This window comes from Aotus nancymaae, unplaced genomic scaffold, assembly GCF_030222135.1.
Source record: "Aotus nancymaae isolate 86718 unplaced genomic scaffold, 86718_ANA_hifiasm-v0.15.2.pri h1tg000002l, whole genome shotgun sequence".
NCBI lineage: Eukaryota > Metazoa > Chordata > Mammalia > Primates > Aotidae > Aotus > Aotus nancymaae.
This window is the reverse complement of record NW_026988413.1, coordinates 15,774,648-15,788,607: the sequence shown is the minus strand read 5'-3', so window position 1 is coordinate 15,788,607 and position 13,960 is coordinate 15,774,648. Positions and strand designations below refer to the sequence as shown.

Here is a 13,960-nt window from a genome sequence, read left to right as displayed (position 1 = left end):
GAATCACTTGAACCTAGGAGGCTGGGGTTGCAGTGAGCTGAGTGCCATTGCACTCCAGCCTGGGCAACAAGCATGAAACTTCGTCTAAAAAAATTTTTTTAAAAAGATTTATAAAGTTATAGTAAGCTAAAGTTAATTTATTATTGAAGGAAGAAAAATATTTTTTATAAAGTTAGTGTAGCCTAAGTGTACAGTGTTTATGAAGTGTATAGTGGGGCACAATAATGTCCTAGGCCTTCACGTTCAGTCACCACTCACTCACCCACAGCAACTTCCAGTTCTGCAAGCTCCATTCATGCTAAGTGCCCCATACGGGTGTACCATTTTTATTTTTTATACTGTATTTGTACTGTACGTTTTCCATGTGTACATATGTTTAGACACACAAATACTTACCAGGTATTACAATGGTCTGCTATTCAGTACAGTCCCATGCTGTTCAGGTTTGCAGACTGGAAGCAACAGGCCACACCACACAGCCTAGGTGTGTAGCAGGCTTTACCATCTAGGTTGTGAAAGTACATTCTGTGGTGTGCACACAGCAACAAAATCGCCTAATGATGCATTCCTCAGACCTTTCCCTGTTAAGCTACACATGACTCATATTTTGTTCCTCCTGGATTTCTTGCATTAATTTTTACGTTTTAAAATATTACATTCAAATATTATTTGATTACCAGTTTTTCTGGTATTTCCTTAAATTTCACAGCCTGTCAGCCCTTCCCTGGCTCCCCTTTCTTTTTCTGCTTTTCTAGTGCTTTAACAGGCCTGGGAAATTTTCTCCCTTCCTTCCTCTCTTCCTCCCTCCCTTCACATTTCTCCCTCCTTCCTTCCTCCCTCCCTCCTTCCTTCCTTCCTTCTTCCTCCCTCTCTCCCTTCCTCCCCTTCCTTTCTTCTTCTTCTTCTTTTTTTTTTTTTCGAGACAGAGTCTCGCTCTGTTGCCCAGGTTGGAGTGCAGAGGAGCGATCTGGGCTCACTGCAGCCTCGACCTCCCGGGCTTAGGTGATCCCCTTCCGAGTAGCTTGGACCACAGGCGCGCGCCACCACGCCCAGCTAATTTTTATATTTTTTTGGAGAGACAGGCCGCACTTTGTCGACTAGGCCTGTCATCAATCTTTTTGCTTTTTTTCCCCCAGGCAGAGCTATTCTGTTTTGCCTATCTCGCCCCCTCCTGGGCCTAGTTAGGAACCTCATCACGTAATTTCATTTCATTCGAAACTTGAAACGTTCCAAATTCACCACTTGGCGGCGTTGATCCATCCTCTCGCGCCCAAAGAGAAGCTCGCGGAACTTCAGAGTTAAGGGGAGGCGTTTCCCGCAGCGCTGGCCGGCAGTATTTCCAAGGCGCACGTTACGGATCTGTTTCCTTTTTCCTCTCGCGAGCTTCGCGTACCCTGTGCCCCGGAAGTGATCGCCTGACTGGTCGGGCTGGCCGGGTTAGAGCGTCAGGTGAGGGAGTCAGGGAGGGCAGGCCTGAAAGAAGTGCTGGAGCCGTGTGTTTTGGTTGCGCGCGATCCTGCGTGGATCGGGAGGTGGTGCTGTGTGAGTGTCTGGCCCTTTCGTTCTCAGCTGTGCGGAGGACAGCGTGGTTTCCTCCCAGTTCTCGGTTTTCAGGTGGTGGCGCCACCTCCAGGAAAGGGTGTTAACCTCTCCCTACAGTGTGGCTGGGTAGCCCTGGGGTTTCTACGCTGCTTGGTCTTTGTTAACGGAGATGAAGGCAGTAATTTTTCAGCAACAGGTTTCAGATATAAGTCCCTTGGTGACGCTAATATTTATTGAGCCCCCACTATGCGTTAACTTTTTTTAGAAGTTTAGAAAATGGCGGTGAATAAAGCAGATAAAAATCTCTGCCCTAAGGGAGCTTGCATTGTAATGAAATTTGAGAAGACAGTGGATTGGAAGTGGAATTAACTCAGAATCAAAATTGGGTGTATGGGTTGGAGAAAGAGGAAGTTATTTGGGACCAAAAAGACATAACAGGTGTGAGTGTATTTGGGAGGGAGGAAGGAATTCTCACCAGGTGTGCAGGAATGTTGGTGTGTTGTGGTCGCAAAATTGCTTTTGCCATAAGATGTAATGTTTTCTTTCTTCTTTTTTTTTTTTTTCCTTCAGGAACAACCTAAAGATTAGACTGTAAGAAAAGAAAATAGAAGCCATGTTTCGAAGACCTGTATTACAGGTAGTCACTTGTCTGTATTAATATTGAGATGTATTACTGTCAGACACAGTGATCAGGCATCTTTAGGCTTTTAACTACAGGGGCAAATGACCTGGGAGCTCACCCACCCACCTCTGTATTCGTTTGATATGGAGGACTGGGGATGGAGTTTTCCAGTGTAAATTATGTTCACTAAAAAAAAAGTTGAGGTTCATTCACATAATGTAATAGGAATCATTAATTTTTAAAACGTGTGTTGCTTGAGTTTAACCAGTGATAGGAGATTAAAGATCTTTAGTGACCTAAGGACTGTAGGAATCATCGTTCCAACTTTTTTCTTAAGGCATGTAGTTGCTTTTTTGACCGTCTACCTCCTGTGTTGCTAAACGTTCCTCTTCCCCCATCTTTCCACACTGAAGAGAGCCGCTCACATCTCAATGGTCACCACAGATTTCACTATGTAGAAAATTCCTTCTCATTCCACTTAATCTGGGTCCTCACTTTTCCAGTCACTCTAGCCCACCTTGAGCCAGCTTAGACTACCATTTCTCCTCAACACATTTGGGCACCAAATTCTTTATCATACTTCTCTCCCACTCCCTATCCTTCTGTGAAGACCAATGAAGAATCAGTTCCTCCATGATGCTATCATTTTCCCCACCTTAATCTTACATTCTTGGATCCCCTCTTTAACCTGTATGTATCTTTAATCTAATTTTTCTGTATTGAAATGTGAAACATGAAAATTATTATTTTTCAATAACACTAATGTTACAGTATTAAAATGTCTTTGAATAAAAGTCAAAAGTTTAATTAAAAAAATTATCCAAATAATCCTTTCCTAATCTTCTCCAGTAGATCTTGATTTTTGTGTGCCCAAAATGAGACATTGTTATTGTGTAAGATTTATGAGGTCTAGCTTGTCTGATCACTCAAATGAGTACATTCCCAGAGTCATGACACAGGTTCTAGCTAGCAGTTTGATTCTATAGAATGTTGTACTCATATCTTTATTTTCTTATCCACCCTCTGCCCCTAAATTTAGTGGTAGGATTAGATAGCCAGCAGTACCCAGGGAGTTGGTGTTTGATTGGTAGACTTGTGCTTTTTATATTAACAGTATTGCCACTTTGAAAATGTTTATCTGATAGAATGGCTAGCTCTCTGAACTCTGAATTCAGTGATGTGTACTCCTATCTTTACAGTAACTCTTGAAATTAAGGAGGCAGCAGAGGGCTTTGGGAAAGCAGTAACATTGGTGTCAGAGGGCCCTGTGTCCTTGAGATCACTTGCCACATACTTCCTGCAGGATCTCGGGCAGGTTCTGCAGTCTCTCTGAGGTTGTTTTCTCAGCTCTAAATGCAGATAATTTTACATTTAGTTTTAGAATTGATAATAGATAAATTTCTTAGCTGATATTCAGTAATGATTGTTGCTATTATGTGGTAGTGACTACCTTTTCTGACAATGTTATGACTTTGACTTGGGCAGTCGAATCTTTGTGTTTAATCAAAGAACCAAATGTATTAGACCTTTTTTTTGATGCACTGAAGGAATGAAATTTCGCATGAAATATTTATGGAAACTATATTAGGCTAAGTTCACTACAGAAGCTGTTTAATTTTTGAAATAGCCTTATGAAGTAGATATTGACTATCATAATTTTTGCTTATTTTGAAATGAGACACTTTAGGTTAATCATATTTGATGTATCCTAATTCCCTTAAAGTTCTGAAGGAGTAACCAGGGGAAGGCAGTTTCATAGACACAGGGAGTCTGATTTCGGAATATGTTCCTGTTCCTATGTCAGAAAGTCATTCATGTGATTAGTTTAAGAATGTATTGTTTTGTTGGAATTTAACCTATTTCTCATTCTCTAAACCAGCAGTCCCCAACCTTTTAGGCACCAAGGACTGGTCTCATGGAAGACAGTTTTTCCATGGAGGAGGAGGGTGCCGCAAGGATGGTTTCAGGATGAAATCGTTCCACCTCAGAGCATCAGGCATTAGTTAGATTCTCATAAGGAGCACACAACCTAGATCCCTTGCATGTGCAGTTCATAATGGGGTTTGCACTCCATGGGAATCTAATGCCGCTGCTGATCTGACAGGAGACAAAGCTCAGTCAGTAAAGCTTGCCGCTCACTTCCTGCTTTGCAGCCCAGTTCCTAAAAGGCCACAGACTTCTACTAGTCCTTGGCCCTGGAGGTTAGGGACCCCACTCTAAACTGGCTGTTCATTATGGCTGAGAGTGAGGCTTAAGTAATGACATTGTATTTATTCCACACCTCCTGACACCTGTTAAATGATTGCATATGTTATTAATGAATCTGTTTATTAAATTATTAATTATAAAACATCTCTTTTTAAGTCTCCTTTGGTTTAATGATGGATTAAATCAGTACCCATATTGGATCTAAATTTCTTAATTTCTAAAGTCTACTATAACCAAAATATAGTAATAATATACCAGTTGTTTATACTAAAAAAAAAAAGGATTAGAGGATGTATATATTGGATATATATAGTACATTTTGTCTCTCCAGCTAATGAAAGCTGGATTCTGAAAATATTTGGCAGCAACTCTTAGGTACAGGTTAGATTAAAAACATTTTCATACTCTGTAATGTTAAAGTGCTGCTGTTTTGATTTTTCCTTCTGTGTGTGAACACAGAAGTGCCATAATCAGGAAGATTGTTGCAAAAGAAACGGGAGGACTATAAATTAACTCTCGAGCATGACTTCTAGTACCTTCCTTGTACCTTTGGACTTCTGCAGTATGCTGAAGTCCAAACACTTCAAGGCAAGTGTTTGCCTCGTCCTTCTGGCACTCTGTTGGGAGAACATGGGAAGAGCTTCTCGTCTCTTCTGGAATTTATGGGAACTACTGACTAAATGGTGAATGAATGTGAGTAATTCTTCTGTTGGCATTTGCCTTAACTAAAAAATTAAAGCCATGTTATTCATTTGTTCTTCTTTAGGTACTTCATCAGTTTGTAAGACATGCATCCGAAACAGCTGCCAGTCTGGTTCTTGAAAGATGTGAGTAGATAATTTCCAAGTTTAAAATGTTATTTTTAGCAATTTGCTGATCTCAGATGTGCTGTAGAAGAGGTATGCTGGTTAGGTTAACCATGTTACTGTGCTTTTAGCTCACATTTGCTCTTCAGATCTTGGTTGTGACCCATCAGGCTGTGGACACATAGTATAAACTGAGCCCCTGTTGTTCTTATCAGCCAGTGACTACTCATTCTCATCATCACTGTCCTGCATAAGAATTTCCTGAGTCATATTTGGTTATCTGAGTCTTCCCAGGTTATGTTATTGCAGGCTGAGATTGTAAAAGATATTGTGTCTTCACAGAAATATTCCCTTGTATTTATAAAGATTTTCAGATCTCAGATTTGTTCTTTTCGTTCCACAGTCAGTTAAAAAAGATATCTTAAAAAAGAATTTAAGATATAGAGCTTACAGTTTGTTTTGTGGGGCTGCTTTCTCTATGACTATTTTCTTCTTTCTTGCCAACTCTCTTTTCTCTCGCAACCTTTCTGTATTCATCCCTTATTTTCTGATCTTCTAGAACTTGAGTTTTACTTAATACAGAGGTTGAAGTTGAAGTAATATTTATAGTATTTCTTCTGGACATTTCTTTGAATCATAGGTGTGGATTTCTTTAATGGTCAGCTTATAGGCTGCTATAAGACAATACCATAGACCAGGTGGCTTAACCAACAGCATTTATTTCTCTCAGTTCTGGAGGCTAAAAGTCCAAGATTAGTGTGCCAGTATGACCGGGTTCTTGGTGAGGGCCCTCTTCCTTGCTTGCAGATGGTCGGCTTCTTACTGTGTTTTCACATGGTAGAAACAGAGAGTTCTGAACTCTTCCTTTTTCTATAAGGAAAGGACACCTGACCATCATGATGTCATCTAAGCCTAATTACCTTTTAAGGGCTCCACCTCCAAGTACCATCACCTTGAGGGTTAGGGCTTCAACATACAAATTTTGGGGGAAGGAGCACAAATATTCAGTCTATAGCAAGTTCTCTGTCTCATTTGATCTTGGTGTTGCGTTTCAGCCCTGAATCGTGTGCAGTTACTTGGGCGAGTGGGTCAGGACCCTGTCTTGAGACAGGCGGAAGGAAAAAATCCAGTCACAATATTTTCTCTAGCAACAAATGAGATGTGGCGATCAGGGGAAAGTGAAGTTTACCAAATAGGTGAGTAGTAAAGACTGGGGTTTTAATTTTATCAGCAATAAATAGACATTATTTATTGCCAGTTATCTAGTTTAGGGGTAAACCACTTTAAACAAGATCTGTCTTTCATTCTGTTTGTTCTCTTAGAAATTGTGACATTGGTTTTCCTGAGCATGTTGTCTGTTGGCATTTGTAACCAATTTCCTATTCTTATGATTTAGGCGATGTCAGTCAAAAGACAACGTGGCACAGAATATCAGTATTCCGGCCAGGCCTCAGAGATGTGGCATATCAGTATGTGAGAAAGGGGTAAGTTGAAGAAGCAAGGATCTTACAGATTGAATGGTTGAAAGAACTGATAAGAAGTGTTCTCATGGCAAGGAGTGTGTAGCCTCTTAAATCCCTGAGTACTACTAATGACTCTATTAATTTAAGAGGTATTTATTAAGTCCTTGATACAATATGCGTGGCGTGTTGCCATGTGTGACTAATTCAAAGGTATAAAAAACATATTTTTAGCTTTCTAAGAACTTAGAGTTCAAGGCAAACAAGGTGTGTACATAAATAGAAATAGATGAGGCAGGAGAGAAGGCAAAGTGTATCAAGTGCCATACGAGCAATTGATGAAGCATGCTTTTAGGAGTTCCTGTGCCTCTGTGACCAGGGATGCTGAGGGTGGCTTCTTGCCTGTTGGCATCCACATGATGTTTCCAGCAGAGGATCTGGAATGTCTGAAGCCTGACACTCACTTAATCTTCATGGCAGTTATTTTATATTTGATTTTCTTTTTTTTCTTTTTCTTTTTCTTTTTTTTGTTTTTGAGATGGAGTTTCACTCTTGTTGCCCAGGCTGGAGTGCAATGGCCCGATCTCGGCTCATTGCAGCCTCCACCCCTTGGGTTCAAGCGATTCTCCTGCCTCAGCTTTCTGAGTAGCTGGGATTACAGGCACCCACCACCACACCTGGCTATTTTTTTGTATTTTAATAGAGATGGAGTTTCACCATGTTGGCCAGGCTGGTCTCGAACTCCTGACCTCAGGTGATCCACCTGCCTCAGCCTCCCAGAGTGCTGGGATTACAGGCGTGAGCCACTGCACCCGGCTTCATATTTGATGTTTTTTATAGGCTTCATACTTCCCTTTGGAATGCTTGAATTGAGTATGTATAAAAGGCATGTTTTCCAGACTCATGAAAGGACAAAATGGTGTAACAGCAGTTGTATTAATAGTTAATATGTTTAGAAGTATACTTGTTTTGTAGAAATAAAACAAATTTCATGAAAAATAGCAATCACTGAAATTTTTCAATAACTGATTAGCTTTTCTTCACATGTATCTTCATTGCCCTTTATGTATGTGTTTATGAATATGTGCACATACACACACAAACACATAGAAGGTATTTCAAGGTAAGTGTCTGCACTCCCACTTGCTGATTGATGGATGTGTGTGGGGGGTGGGGAGCACTTGACATTTTACTAATCTTTCCGTGTTGTACTTTTTTGGTGCTGGCAGACTCTCAAAACTGGTGCTATTGTCATTTTTCCACCCTTGAAAATCATGGTTAGGTTTGTTATCTAGTTTAGCCTTCAAGATAGTGTAGAACTAGTGTTAGTAATTACCTCTAAGTGGTATACTAAGCTGATACAGTGTAGAAATAGTTTTAGTAATATTATACTAAGCTGCAAATCCATATTTTGAATCTTAATCATCTAAGTTTCTAAGGTCATGAACCTCACTATAGAAAAGAATTGATAAGTAAATGAAAAGCAAGTGTGCTGGGGACTCCAAAATCAAAGATTAAGGAAAATGATACATTGGAAATTATTCCTAGAGATTTAAAAGTTGCCACTAAGTTGCTTTCTGAACTGCTTTAATTTTTGACTTCCATAAGGGGAATAGCTGACAGATGAAAACATTGTCTGTTTTATGTATATGTTATCAAGTCTGTTTGTATACTGTTTCAGTACTCCTAATCCTGAACCTTTAGAAGTGGTAGCAGAAATGAGATTGTGTATGATTATATATTTCATCCTTGTCATGTACTCAGTATCACCCTGACCTGAGTCTTATAAAGTGTATTAGGATCTCAGCTAAAAACTAAATTTTATTTATGTCAGGTCTCGAATTTATGTGGAAGGGAAAATAGACTATGGTGAATACACGGATAAAAATAATGTGAGGCGACAAGCAACAACAATCATAGCTGGTAAGAAGTTTGTGTTAATAACTGTTTTTTCTTCCTCTTTTCTTTCTTAAAAGCTTAGCTACACTGTAAGTAACTAACTAGGGTTGAGAGTACCAGTTCCTGTGAGGTGAGGCAACTCACTAGAAGATGCCTCTGATTTCTCTACTTGCTAAGAGTTCCTACGTTTATCCATTCCTTTAAAAAGTTATGTTTATACTCACAGTTTTAGTTCACAAGTAACTTTTGAATAAAGCCTAAAACTGAATTGTCAAGGCCAGCACCTATTGTTGAGAATTACAAAAACTTAATGTATATCTTTTGGAGGGATCTAGCCCTAACCAGGAAGAAGCATGTGCCGAGATAAGAGTTACACTAATGTGAGCATGCAGATTTATTTGGAACCACTTTGGTACTTAGTATGCTGAAATTTCTATTTGAAATTAAGGTTTTTTAATTTTATTTTTTTTTGAGACAGAATCTCTCTCTGTTGCCGGGGCTGGAGTGCAATGGCACGATCTCAGCTCACTGCAACCTCCGCCTTCCAGGTGCAAATGATTCTCCTGTCTCAGCCTTCCAAGTAGTTGGGATTACAGGCACCTACCAACCACACCCAGCTAATTTTTGTATTTTTCACAGAGATGGGGTTTCACCATGTTGGTCAGGGTGGTCTCAAACTCCTGATCTCAGGTGATCCACCTGCCTCGGCCTCCCAAAGTGCTGGGATTACAGGCGTGAGCCACTGTGCTCAGCCAAGAAGTTTATATGTTATCTTTTTTTTTTGTTTTTGGTTTGAGATAGGGTCTCCCTCTGTTGACCAGGCTGAAGTGCAATGGCGTGATCACAGCTTACTGCAGTCTCTACCTCCCCAGGCTCAGGTGATCTCCCACCTCAGCCTTCTCCCAAGTAGCTGAAACAACAGGCATACACTACCACTCCTGGCTTAATTTTTCAATTTTTTTGTAGAGATGAGGTTTCACTACATTACCCAGGCTTGTCTCAAATTCCTGGGCTCAAATGATCCTCCCACCTCAGCCTCCCAAAATACTGGAATTACAGGCATGAGCCATTAGGTCTGGCCTAATGTTCCCTTTAAACAAAATACAACATAGAAAAGATGTACACATAAAGCTTAAAAAAGATTAAGAAGATATCCCCTAGGAAAGAGTTTTTAAACTTTTGAAAACGCTGTAAGAATTTTGAAAATAATATACCCCTCTGGACATTGGTAGGTGACATTAAGAAATTTTTTTCAATGTAAAATTGTGTTATTTTTAAATGTATTAATGGGATCTAAATAGCATAGCAATGTGATACCTACTATCCTGTTAAAAAAAATACCAATTCAGCATTTGGAAATTCTACATTATTCTTTTTCCTTCGAGCTTGTTTTACTATTTTTATTTTCTCCTCAGAAGTGTATCTTAATAATATATGGTATAGTTAAGAATTTTTTATTTGTAGCAAAAATGCATATATAAAAGAAACTTTAAAATATTTAAAAGAATTCTATGACAAATTCTCCTCAATTGACTTATCATTAAAGTTGTTTTTAATACCTAATTGACCAAAACAATTTTAATGTATTTAAATTATATTGGAAATATGTCTTTAAATGAGATAGATGGTGCTTTTTTCACTTTTCTTGAATAAATCACTAAACTTAGATGTTAATTTTTGTGCTTTTGTTTGTTTTTATGGATATAAATACTAAGAAACCTTTTTTAAAATAAATACATGGCAATAAAATGAATTTCACTATATTAACGTCTCTGTGTTTATGAACTTCGGAGATACGCCCAAATTAGATAATATCATTTAAAAATTAATTTTTGGGCTGGGTACAGTGGCTCACGCCTGTAATCCCAGTACTTCAAGAAGCCGAGGTGGGTGGATCATTTGAAATCAAGAGTTCAAGACCAGTCTGGCGAACATGGTGAAACCCTGTCTCTACACAAAATACAAAAATTAGCTGGGTCTGGTGTGCCTGCAGTCCCAGCTACTCAGGAGGCTGAGTCACGAGAATCACTTGAACCCAGGAGGCGGTTTGCAGCGACCTGAGCTCACACCATTGCACTCCAGCCTGGGCAATAGAGCAAGACTCTCAAAAAAAAATTTTTTTTTACTATGGAAGATGTCAAACGTATGTAGGAGTAGAAAGAATAGTAAAATGAACACCTACCACTTCACTTCAGTATTAGCCGATGGACAATGTTATTTCATCCATGCCTCCAGTCACTTGTCCTCTATCTGGATTATTTTGAAACAGGTACTAGACATACATTCATTCATACATTTCTATAGGAATCTCTATAAGATAAGATGTCTTTTTGAAAATGTAACTACCGTACTATTGTCACACCTGATAAATTACTGTTAGTTTTTTTTACTAAGTATCAAAGTGTTCACATTTTCTTGATTACTTCATAAACATTCATACATTATATGGTTTCTATAAGTCTTTTCGATTTTCCTTTTATCTTTCTTGTTTCCTTTGTTCTGGAGTTCATGTCTTAACTACCATACCTTATTAAGAATTTCTAATTTGTTGTATAGAATGCTCATATGTTTTCTTACTGGTAAGTTTCTTTGAAAGTGTATTAACCTTGAAAAGCAGAGTAGGTATTTTCCTACCCTCCTGTGGGTTCCAGTTCAAACTAAGAGGGTGGGCAAACATTAGATTGTTCAGATTATTGAATTGTTACTAACCAAGCCAAACAGAAGCATTTCAGATGATCTGCTGCTTTGTGTTTTTCTTGTCACTAGTTTCCACTAGCATGGTCAGTTAATTTTAGGTTTATGTCTAATGGTAAAATCGAAGAGATCTTCAGTGACGTTTGAATTGAGGAAAATAGTTTATTGGTTGATCTGTTTCGTTGGTCACTTTTTTTTTTTCCCCCTTCTAGGGATCCTATTTGTAACTTAAAAATAACCACCAGTGGATGGCACTCTTGGCTTTTTCCACAGTGATGTTAATTCAGATAGTCTCTTCTGAAGTAACCGATCTAGACCAAAACATTCTAGTTTTTGGAAGACTGTGGTCATGAACAAATATTCAGTCCTTTGTGGATAATTTTATAGTTATAAGAATCTAGATCTTTTTGGAATTATAAAGGAGATGCAGTCATTCCTTCATGTCCCTCGGTTCTGCACCTGTGGATTCAACCAAGCACAGATCGAATATGTTTGAAAAAAAGAAACCAATAAAAATAATACAAAAACAACAACAACGATAAAAAACAAGTGAAACAATACAGTGTAACAACTGTTACCATAGCATTTACATTGTATGAGATATTGTAAGTAATCTAGAGATGACTTAAAGTATACAAGAGGAAGTGCATAGGTTATATGTGATTACTGTACCATTTTATATCAGGGACTTGAGCATTGATGATTTTGGTATCCATAGGGGTCCTGGAACCAGTCCCCCCATGGATGCTGAAGGATGATTACTACTTGCCTATGTTCTTTTGTTTACTTTAGCTAACTCCCTCTGGAATTGCATTTTAAATCAATATCTGATATTTTTGGATAAAAATGCTCTGTGATGTTGATTCATAAAGAATTTCCCAAGAATTGGTATATTAAAATTATTCTGGGCCAGATGCAGTGCTCATGCCTGTAATCCCAGCACTTTGGGAGGCCGAGGCGAGCGGATCACTTGAGGTCAGGAGTTCGAGACTAGACTGACCAACATGGTGAAACCTTGTCTCTATTAAAAATATGAAAATTAGCCAGGCATGATGGTGCACACCTATAATCCCAGCTACTCAAGAGGTTGAGGCAGGAGAATCACTTGAACCCAGGCGGTAGAGGTTGCAGTAAGCTGAGATTGCACCACTGCACTCCAGCCTGGGTGACAGAGACTCCATCTCTAAAAACGAAGAAAAAAGTTACTTTTTTATAATTTAAAAATAAAATTTCTTCTATTTGAATTTTTAAAGTTAAAAACATAAATAAATCCTGTCATTGCTAACAGGGCCACATATGGACTCTTACCCTTTCCTCTAGAGCTTCAGAGTATGGACTATGATATGCTTTTGACCTTTTCTCTGAGGATGTGCTGCCTGGTTTCATGGCATCTGCCTGACTTGCAAGCATCCAATTTTATGACCAGTTCTTTTGCAGGAAATTGTTTCTGAGAAGAGTTTATCTTGTTTTTAGGGAAGACAAGAAATATCCCTCCTCTTCTAACAAAATCTGAATTGTTAGAAAAGCAGCCAGTGCGTAACTTTTAGCTCCACTTAGGCCAACTCTCTCTCTCTCTCTCTCTCTCTCTCTATATATATATATATATATATGTATGTATATGTATATGTATATGTGTATGTATGTATGTATATATACACACATACACACCTCTCATGAACTTAGCAAGTTACTTAATATTTTGAAAATTTGTCTAAAATCCTTTTAATGAACAATACTCAAGTATGTATATATTAAAGGAAAATTATTGAATGAGAGGGGAAAGAGTTCTGAAAGTAATATTTACACTTTGGCTTTTTTACAGATAATATTATATTTCTGAGTGACCAGACAAAAGAGAAGGAATAGAATGGATGACTCTTCTTTGGCCATCATTTGGTACAGTCTCATTTCCAAATCATGTATAATCCTTATAGTTCCCAAGGACAAGAATTAAAATACTCTTTTACATAAAATGAGTGATTTTTTTTTGTTTTCTGTCGTTCTGTCTCTTCTTTTTGTGATATAATCTTGATAGCTACTATCTGTTATGGCAGTTACTAGTTGTTTATTCTTTTAGGGGTGGTTTCTATGTACAGGTATACAAAACAGTAAACTTTATGCCCATTTGTGTTATGACAAAGGGATAAATATCCTTTGGGAAGGTCTCCTGGTTTTTGTGTACACTTCTTTTATAATATTGATTTGTCTACTCAGTGAATTTATTGAGCATCACTGTATGTGAGCCATTTATCCCATGGTTGTAAATATTGATATACTTACCATTTTGCTCTGTAGACATGAAGGCAAGGACTGAATCTTCTGTTTGCCTGCATTTTAAACAGTGCTTTACATAGGATAGTCACTCGGTAAGTATTGATAGATGAATCATCCAAATGGGATTTGAAGCGTCAGCTCAAATTGAAGGGGATTGCTGAGCAGTGGTTATTGTCTAACCTAAACATCCAAGACTAACCTACCTTCTTCATATCTTTCATTTTTGGACAGTTTCACTAGTAGCATTTATGAAACATAGTTTACCAGCAATAAGGACCTGAAATATAATTAGAGATGAAATTGTTCATCTCCAGGTGATGTCACAGGAGTTGTAGTTCTATTATTCTCTATCTTTCCATGCCCCTCTTATCTGTCCTTTTAGAGTCTTACTCAGAACTAAAAGAGAATCCTCTTAACAATCTCTGACAGTGCCTCCCTTAGAGTTTTAGGTCTTA

General features: G+C 38.3%; 1 protein-coding gene across 4 annotated transcripts; it reads left to right on the top strand.

Annotated features, from left to right (window-relative positions):
• The first annotated feature begins 1,376 nt into the window (after positions 1 to 1,376).
• Positions 1,377 to 13,948, top strand: SSBP1 (single stranded DNA binding protein 1). 4 transcript variants are annotated; one of them, XM_064372815.1, is made up of 8 exons: positions 1,456 to 1,542; positions 2,113 to 2,179; positions 5,139 to 5,199; positions 6,234 to 6,374; positions 6,575 to 6,662; positions 8,473 to 8,561; positions 13,054 to 13,127; positions 13,527 to 13,948. In XM_064372815.1, the coding sequence occupies exons 2-7, from the start codon at positions 2,156 to 2,158 to the stop codon at positions 13,095 to 13,097; spliced, it is 447 nt and encodes a 148-aa protein (XP_064228885.1). In that variant the 5' UTR covers positions 1,456 to 1,542; positions 2,113 to 2,155; the 3' UTR covers positions 13,098 to 13,127; positions 13,527 to 13,948. The 4 variants fall into 4 exon arrangements, with proteins under 4 accessions (XP_021520991.1, XP_064228885.1, XP_021520990.1 ...); XM_021665316.2 differs by lacking the exons at positions 1,456 to 1,542; positions 13,527 to 13,948 and adding an exon at positions 1,377 to 1,449 and having other exon boundaries at positions 13,054 to 13,223; XM_021665315.2 differs by lacking the exon at positions 13,527 to 13,948 and having other exon boundaries at positions 13,054 to 13,223.
• The last annotated feature ends 12 nt before the right edge of the window (positions 13,949 to 13,960 follow it).

Coding starts and splice junctions, on each gene's coding strand:
- SSBP1 (XM_064372815.1), top strand. CDS start 2,156: ATGTTTCGAAGACCTGTATTACAG. Junction 6,375..6,574: donor AAGTGAAGTTTACCAAATAG/GTGAGTAGTAAA, acceptor CTTATGATTTAG/GCGATGTCAGTCAAAAGACA. Junction 6,663..8,472: donor TATCAGTATGTGAGAAAGGG/GTAAGTTGAAGA, acceptor TATTTATGTCAG/GTCTCGAATTTATGTGGAAG.